Source organism: Nannobrachium achirus, assembly GCF_963921795.1.
Source record: "Nannobrachium achirus genome assembly, chromosome: 11".
NCBI classification, from domain to species: Eukaryota; Metazoa; Chordata; class Actinopteri; order Myctophiformes; family Myctophidae; genus Nannobrachium; species Nannobrachium achirus.
Genome location: NC_137820.1, coordinates 41,883,638 through 41,892,366, shown reverse-complemented (window position 1 = coordinate 41,892,366; position 8,729 = coordinate 41,883,638). Strand labels below are relative to the sequence as shown.

The following is an 8,729-nucleotide window of genomic DNA, read 5'->3' as shown; positions in this document are numbered from 1 at the left end:
TGAACGGATTTCCAATCAGATTTTTTTGTTTGAAAGCTGTGAACAAACTGCACAAACCCACAACAATGCAATCCAGGATTGCATTGGATTTTTTAGAGCTCATTCTTCTCTGTTTTTTTCCCATGCATGAGGTGTGCAAGGTTTAATCATGGCTAAGTTGACGAAAATAAGGCTTTTAAAATGCTTGGTAGCCAATAGCTAACTTCAAGCTAACTTCATCCTCTTCCTGTACATGCACAAAGGAAAGTGTTTAGGCAAGTCATGGCTGCAGGGCTTCTGCATATACCAGCATATCTCTATGGGATTGTCTGTGGCACACTTGGCCCCCTCTAGTGGTGAAAGGGTGGCATTAAATGAGTTAACATCACATTTATTTTATGCACATGCTCTGCACGGGAGCGTTTCGCTGTTACTACGTGTCATCTGTTCGACACCCAACTCTAACCCTTACCCTAAACCTAACCTCCGTGGGGTGAGTCGCTAACCCTAACGCCTTGTACGTACAGTATTTACAAGACGAAAATTACTGTATTTATTTTCCTGTTGCATTCAAAAACAACTTTGTTAAATGAACAATGTTATACTGCGAATGAATAAGCAAACAAGTGCAGTGGAATGATTAACTGAACTGAATCCATTGTTTGGTTGATTTATACACAAATATAATTTTGAGGGGCTTAAATCAGTTCCACACAATGTCCAACCCCTCGTTTAATACTGTAACATGCTTCTTCTCATCCCGAGGATTCCGGACCCAGAAATGGCTGATGAGATGTTCAGATCTTCTGACACTGTAGTGGATAAAACACTGTAATGGAGAAACCATAATGTGTTATGGAACATTTGAGTTCAAAGAGAAGTTCAGCTCTTATATAATAAGTTGAGAATCATGGCTATAGAACAGTGATTCTCAACCTGCGGGTCAGGGTCCACAAGGGGCCATGAGGATACTGCAAGGGGGGTCATTGTCTTTTTAGTGTGGTTGCTGTAGGCAACACACTATTGTATTGGGTCAGACCTTTTTTTTCCAGCAAAGTGGACTTGTTTTGTAAACTTTCTGTTATAATGTTATCCGGGTTGGTTAGGGTTGGATGGGTTGATTTATTTAAAAAAGTAGGAAAATGGAGCAGAACTGATTTTTATGCTATAATAACACTTTTAGTTGCCTCAGGGCTTTTCATGCACATCACCCCTGAATTACATTGTTATTACTTTAAAGTACCTTACATTTATGTCAAATATGTTAATCTTTCCTCATACACAGTATATCATGTGGAGAATATCTGTCTCCAACTTTTATACTTGGCGTTGAACCACTTAAATCCCAGCATCCCTATTCTGGGGGGAACATTCACCAAAGATGGCAGATCTACAAGCTCACAACATGTCACGTTGTGGGGGGTTGTGAGCTTGTAGATCTGCTATTTTTGGTGAAGAGACTTGGTGTACTGTAAGCTGAAAAAGATCAGTACAGTGCAACTCAGGTCCATTTTACAAAATATAAATGGTTAAACTGAAGTGATATATTGATGAATACCAAATATTAAGTATTCTGCGGCACCCCTAGACTTGCGTCACGGCACCCTAGGGTCCCACGGCACCGACTTTGAGAGGGGACTGCCCATAATTCCGAAGGTTCGTTGTTCCGAAGGTTCATTAGTCCGAATTTAGTTAAGGTTACTGAGGTTAAGGTTAGGATTAGGGTTAGAGTTGGGGATAGTTTTCTTAACAAATTCGGACTAATGAACCTTCGGAACAATGAACCTTTGGAGCAATGCCATGGCACCCTTTGAGAAACCCTGACTTAGAGAACCACTGACCTATGACATCATCATGATCACCATCCCGTTGAGTTGGAATGAGGAAGTGCAGGCGCCCAATCAGGATAAGTGTCGAGAGCAAACAGGGGAGTTCCCCATGTGGTCACGGCCAATAGGACAGCGAGGACACCAATCACGTTCACACCAAGCCCTGCCTTCACCTGGAACAGCAGTCAATATGACATCATCAGCACTCTATGCTGCGTTCACACACTAGCAGATACAAACGTTACAAAGCTACGCAGCATATTTTGTAGCATGGTATCTCTTTGTAGCTGAAGTTGAAGCCAGCTCAACGTTTTTGTAGCTTTGCAGCTGTTGAAGCTTTTGTAGCAGCTACAAACGTCTGATGTATCTTTGTATCTTCATGTCGATGGCTGTGCACTGAAAAAGAATGGTAGCCTGGAGCGTTGTATCTGCCAGTGTGAACGCAATTAGACAGCATCTAACAAATATAGGCTATACACATAGGTTTTACTTGATTGTATATTTATGTTTTATTTCATGCATCAGTATGTTTATTTATGTTTGTGAATGATTACATTGCACTAAAACAGACAGATGGACAGATAGATGTGTCGGTATTCAGTATGTAGTCAGTGAGTGCTGCTGTTTGACGAGTTCACAGGACATCATTGATTTATGACTGTGGCATAACCTCCACTATACCTATCCCCTTCCTCCTCTCCATTCCTCTCCAAACACGATGCTTCGTGCTGCGCTTCGAGCTGGCAGATCTGCTACTTTTGATACTTTTGTGTGACGCTGTAGTATGATCAAGAAGGGCATTAATTTACAAAAGAAAACACAGTTAAAATATGGAGAGAAAAGGTTTCTGCCTGACAGAATAGTCCAATATACATACTATATGGTGCATGGCACTACACAAGACAGAAACTCTCCTGATGGAATACATTGTATTGTACAGCATCTAAAAAGAGAAGCAAATAGTCTCACATTTAGTGGTAAACACTAATCAGTTTTATAGATGTAATTGTATTGTTCACAATGTGTGAACTGTAACAGAAACATATACAGCATCACGCCTGGTTTCCTTGCTATAATGATCATTAATAACATTACTGGCTTCTCTCCGATGTGGGTTGCCCTGAACATTATTTAAGTAAAAAATAAAAAAATAAAATGCCTCAAGCAACAATTAACAGAAGCTGAGAAGATCACAAGACTACTTAATTAATTCATGGTTTGCGAATTTGAGATTGCAAAAACTAATCGGAATAATCAATGTAGTCGACTGTAAAATAAAAATCTATTTGGGGTGGGGCTTTTTTCTACTTTGTATCCTACTCTTTATATGCAATGATAGTCCTCAGATCTCATGCCATAATTGTGTTAATAACTGAAATATTACTCTGATAGAAATAGAATAGGATTTATGTATACCTGCCCCTGAGAATGTTGGCATTGGAAAATTGAAATAAAACGTTTTGAAAAGAAAAATTGTGCTTCTCGATTATTTGGTGAATCAAATAATAAAGGGAATTGATATAATAATCAATAGTTGAAGCCTTATTTGGAAAGCTGGTGCATTTTTGTCTAAGAATATTAAGAAGGAAGGCATTGCAGCATCTCAGACAGTTAAAGCCTTTTTAATTGCTGGGTGCTAGTAAAAAAAATTAGTGTGACAACGTTTCGATGTCAAACCATATTCATCAGGTCATGACCTGTTGAAATGCGGAGATACAAGGTTTTTCTGCCCTACGACAGTGACGTCATTCAGATACAGCTGCCATCTGGACGTAGGCGGACTTGAAGAGACTGAATTGCACCACGGCTCTTAATGACAAAGGAAACAAACTGGGAGATGATTTGTAGGAAGATTCAAGGACTTCCTCTTCATCAAAACTCATGACATGAGCTATTAATGAGACTTACGAGTCATCATCATTCATCTCATAGATATGACAATAAGCCTGCTAAACAACCCCAGCTGCATGGGCCTGAGTGAATGTGGTGAATGGGGAGGATGTTATCCTCGTGTCCTGAGGAGGGTGTTCAGATGATTCTAGGAACTTGTTCAGAGCTGATTGACAGACTGTCTCAAACTCCATTTTGCTCTTTTCTGGTTGTTGGCACCGGAGTGCAGCAGAGCCACCAAGATTGCTTTATTTGTCAATTGTTTTTCATCTGCAGGCAGCTTCAGAAAAAAATAAAATAAGTTAAAATAATAAAATAATAAATAAATAGTGCAGAAAAATACCCTATCAATCTAAATAAATAAATCCTAAAAACTAGAAGAATTCATGTAATAATGTCATACCCTCCTCATATCATCACCATCCTATCAATCATCTGCCTGTCAACCTGTCAAGTGGCAGGGTGGTCATAACTCACTCACTGCCTGTCAATGATGCACGTGAACTCATGTGCACAAATGGTTTATTTAATCTGTTAGTGGGCAGATTATGACGATTATGACGATAATGCAAAAATAATTGCAGGCTGTATACTCACCATATCTATTGTGTTCAGGTGGCCGTAGGCGAACACCACAGCGTTGGGAGGGTTGGACACGGGAAGCAGGAAAGAGAAGGACGTGCAAAGGGTGGTGGGTATCAACATGTAGAGTGGGTTCACTTGTATGCTTTCTGCCTGTCCGCCACAACAATGCACAACACATTTTTGCCATGTTATTAGGAATAAAATGTGATGTAAATCAGGCTATGAATGATACATGAACAAACCCTTCTGAAGAAATCTTCAGGATATAGATATAGATGAATAAAACGTTTGGTGTATGTACTGTATAGGTGCAACTGAAGTGGAGAATTTTGTACCTGGGTATGAGGAAAACCTCATTTTGAGAAAACACATCCCATTGTAACTTCAAACTCCATACCCTCCTAATATGTGAGGGGCCATGTTTTTATTTTAATAATTTTATTGTTGTATTATTATTGTGAAAATGAATGACAGAAGTTATTGAAAAAACACGGCACCTTCACGCATTAAAATAAACATCTATATGTGTATGTTGAATGTTTATTCTGCATTAGTTTGAAAATAAGACATGTTTAGGAAGCAAAATAACAAATTATATAAATATTTTTTCATGTTTTCACCTGCAATGTGCACCTTAAGTGGTTAATTTAATTGTGAGTGTACAAATGGAACCAAATGGACCCGTAAGGTCTTCTCCCTCAGTAGTGCTATTTTACATGAGGGGAAACCCTTGTGTTTCTGTGCTAATGATCTTTTAATAGCCCCCCCAGGGAATTAACTCTACATTCCCTACTAACACACATGTCACCAAAGGTTTTGAGGGACAAATTATGCTATGGTTATATTTAACTGTTATCACTTATAGTACATAATACATTATGATATGACATGATATATGGTAGCCTGTAGTAGCCAACATGTCTCAGGCCTGATAGCTATTGTTTTTGTTACAGCCATTTTAGTCTAGTTTTTATTTGTTGATGAAATTGTCAATATATTAAGTCACATTTCTAGTCATCATAGCTTAGTTTTTCATTCAGTTTTTGTCAGTGGAAAAAGATAGTCGACAAGAATTTAGCTGGACAATATTAGCTGGACTGAACACCAACCTCCCCAAATCTCAGGGCTGAGACTCTTACCACAAGACCATTGATATTGATGGTCCCCTGCTAATGCCTAATGTAGCATGCTGTCATTATGTGTGAACCCACCAGAGGTGCGAGGATGGGGAGGAAGATGGTGATGGTGGCAGCGTTGCTAGTCACTTCTGTCACCGAGGTGACAATGACACAGGCCACCGTGACTGTGGCCAGGGCTGGCAGATGACCCAGGGGAGAGAGCAGGTTGGACACCCAGGAGGAGAAACCAGACACCTGCAGGTACAGTAATACAGTGGTTCTCAAAGTTTTTTAGAACCAAAAACTGCTGAATATCTAACACTCCCAGACACACATTACACTTGTCACTCCCTTCATCTTTTATTCCCCAGACACATGGAATAAACTCCAGGACTCTCTGAAACTGGATAAATTGGCCTCTGTAGAGACATTTAGGGTACTACTTGAGGATGCATTATACTGTACAAGGACTTCATCAAGGACTTCACCTATGCATCTGCATTATGATTCACACAGATATGCCCGCAACAGCCAAATACACATCAATCTGGGGTTGGCAGAACCACTATGCTACAGTTCATGTGGATAGCATGCAATCTGCACAGTGACTCATCTGGAGTAGAACCAAACCAAAACAAGTGATTGGCCTGAAAGGATCCCAACCTAAATAGTCCTGCACACCAGTTCACTTCTAACAATACTACATCAGTGGCAGTGCAGGTAACATGTAACCTGGCAACCAAACAGAAGCACAACAATGCTGTCATGACTGATACAGTCAAGAGTTGGTTTTGGAAGCAGAGCTTCTAATTATGACATGATTGATGATTCATTGTTCCAATGTGGTTCCACAGAGCCGCCGATTGCAATCATTCTCAAAATTTTAATATCACCTTAATTTGAGATTACACATTGACTGCATTCATTTAAACAGAATAGCCTTTTTTGAAAACGATGATGAATGCTATAAAAACACCCAATTATACAGTAATATCACCAGCAGCATAATACTGACTGACAAACACTTGAAAAGACAGTTTTCAAAAGGAATGCATTTGCAGATGTGAGTCATTCAAGGAAGGTGGTTACGTGCATAGAAATAATATATATTATACATATTTATTTCAATGTAGGCCTACTTAAAAATGAAATGCTGTCAAAATGTTAAATGAAGTCAATGAAGTTGGATCTCTCAGTTTGATGAATACAACTATTTTAACCACATGAAGCCTAGCATCAAATTGTGGACATATCATAATAGTATAATTAATTCTGGTGAAAATAGCACATAGAAGCTCTCGATGCAATGTGTAGTGAGCTTGTAGATCGGCTCTAAATTTGGGGAAATGTAGATGTTTAGAGTTGAGAAAATAAACGGGAAGGGACCAAGTACAGACCCTGGTGTCAAACAAGTATACAGGGTTGTATACAAGTATACAAGTGTCCTTTTTCTTCTTTTTTTTTTTTTTCTTCTTTTTTCTGAACAGAGCTGAATTTAAAGGACACCCTTTGTGCATGATTTAGTCCACAGACCTACCTGGGTACCCTCTGCCAGTGCAAAACCTCCACCCACCAGCAGCGACACTTCCCACGGCATGGAACGCTGGAACTCCTTCCAGGAGATCATGGCATCTAAAATGATACAATTTAGCAGACACTCTTTATCCAGTGTGACTTAAGAGTAAGCAAGGTAAACACATACAGAATGCAGAGAGACAGTGTAGTGCCTCAGTAAATTAGGATCACAGGTAAACCAAGAACCTACAGTAGCATCGTCAAAAATAATAATCTGTACATTGAAAATATAGGATACCAGGTAAGCAATGAACCTAGCATCTGTTGAAATAACATGCTATCTAAACCACATTCTTATCATTATGGTCAAGAAAGACAAGCCTACAAAGACAGAGAACAAAAAAAAAAAAAGAAAAACATTTAAATGGAAAATATATTTGTCTACTAGCAGAATCTGTCTTGAGAGATTAGGATAGTCACCAGATTTTGTGGAGGGACCGTGAGCAGGAATGATGAACATCAGGAGACCCAGGAGAAGTGCCACTGTGGCATCAGTGGTGTAGCCTATGTACCTGTTCAGAAAGGATCACTTTCAGTCATGGCAAGTTGGCAACATAATCGTTGCACAAAAGCATCAAAAGTAGCAGATCTGCAAGCTCACTTGTGTTTTGTCATGTTTTGTCACATTGTGCCATGTTGTTTTGTGTTGTGTCACATTGTGCCACGCAGGGGCGCTGGAAGTGGGGTGCTGAGGGAGCTGCAGCTCCCCTGGTGGTGGGTAGGAGAAAAATACATTTTTCGGAAAAAAAAAAAAAAATAGTAGGCCTGTATACACACACACACACACACACACACACACACACACACACACACACACACACACACACACACACACACACACACACACAGAGCTATATTAAAACAATAATGTGTTTGACTTTGGGGAATAAAATATGTTGAAAAAAGGTGTTTGATTATTACATGGTCACCTAATCACATGATCACCTTGCCACCTCCGGTCAGAAGGGAAGTCGAATTTAAAATTTGTTTTAAAATAAATTCCGCTTTGATGGCACACCAATGTCTATTTATTTGAGAACTAGAAACTGTCTGTAGGCTCATTGTTGCAAACTAACACCGTTGTATATGGGGAATAAAAAACAGTAGAAAACTGTTACAAAAATAATACCCGATTTTGTAGCGTGTGTGTGTGTGAGTGACTGTGTGTGTGTGCGTGCGTGCTGTGCGTTGCACTGTGTGCTAAAATAACTAGTAACTATATAGCTCCTTGTTACACCGTTGTGCGGGGAATAAGCACCCTAAACCGTAATAAAAATAACCCAAAACCGGATAAAAAACGTGAATTTTCGGCGTGCGGCCTAAGGCCGCACACATGAACTCCTCCAAGCTCAGCTCCCCTTGGGATTTGGGAGTTCCAGCGCCCCTGCTGCTTATAGATAGAATTCAACCACAAAACTGATCATCCAGTCACCCCCATACTTTGACTTACCTATACTGAAATGCATCTCCAGGAAGCTTTCCAAGAGAGATAAAAGTGTTAAAAAAAATGTTGCATGTCTTACTGAGGAAAGAGTGAAGCCCAGCCAGGCATGAAGCCTGGATCCCTGGTGAGCCACAGAACAGCCATGAGGAGGAACACTGCCTGGGTGACCATCTCCTGGGAGCTGGGGACAAAAGGACAGACTGGGGAACTCAACCAAAACCTATAGGTTCAGTTCAAAACTGTTACTTTTCAGGATTCAAATACAAAAGTAGCTGATCCTTGGTGGATCTGCTACTTTTGAAGCTTTTG

The 8,729-nt window shown here is 39.8% G+C and overlaps 1 protein-coding gene across 1 annotated transcript in view; it reads right to left on the bottom strand.

Annotated features, from left to right (window-relative positions):
* Positions 1-1,837: 1,837 nt before the first annotated feature.
* The window catches only part of slc13a1 (solute carrier family 13 member 1), a gene marked incomplete at both ends in the record, with an annotated part of 52,199 nt that continues 45,307 nt past the window's right edge, over positions 1,838-8,729 (bottom strand). The window contains 6 exons of the mRNA XM_080737081.1: positions 1,838-1,981; positions 4,296-4,433; positions 5,495-5,656; positions 6,939-7,033; positions 7,397-7,488; positions 8,500-8,601. Of these exons, the coding sequence (XP_080593207.1) occupies positions 1,838-1,981; positions 4,296-4,433; positions 5,495-5,656; positions 6,939-7,033; positions 7,397-7,488; positions 8,500-8,601 (733 nt within the window). The remainder of the gene's footprint in view (positions 1,982-4,295; positions 4,434-5,494; positions 5,657-6,938; positions 7,034-7,396; positions 7,489-8,499; positions 8,602-8,729) is intronic.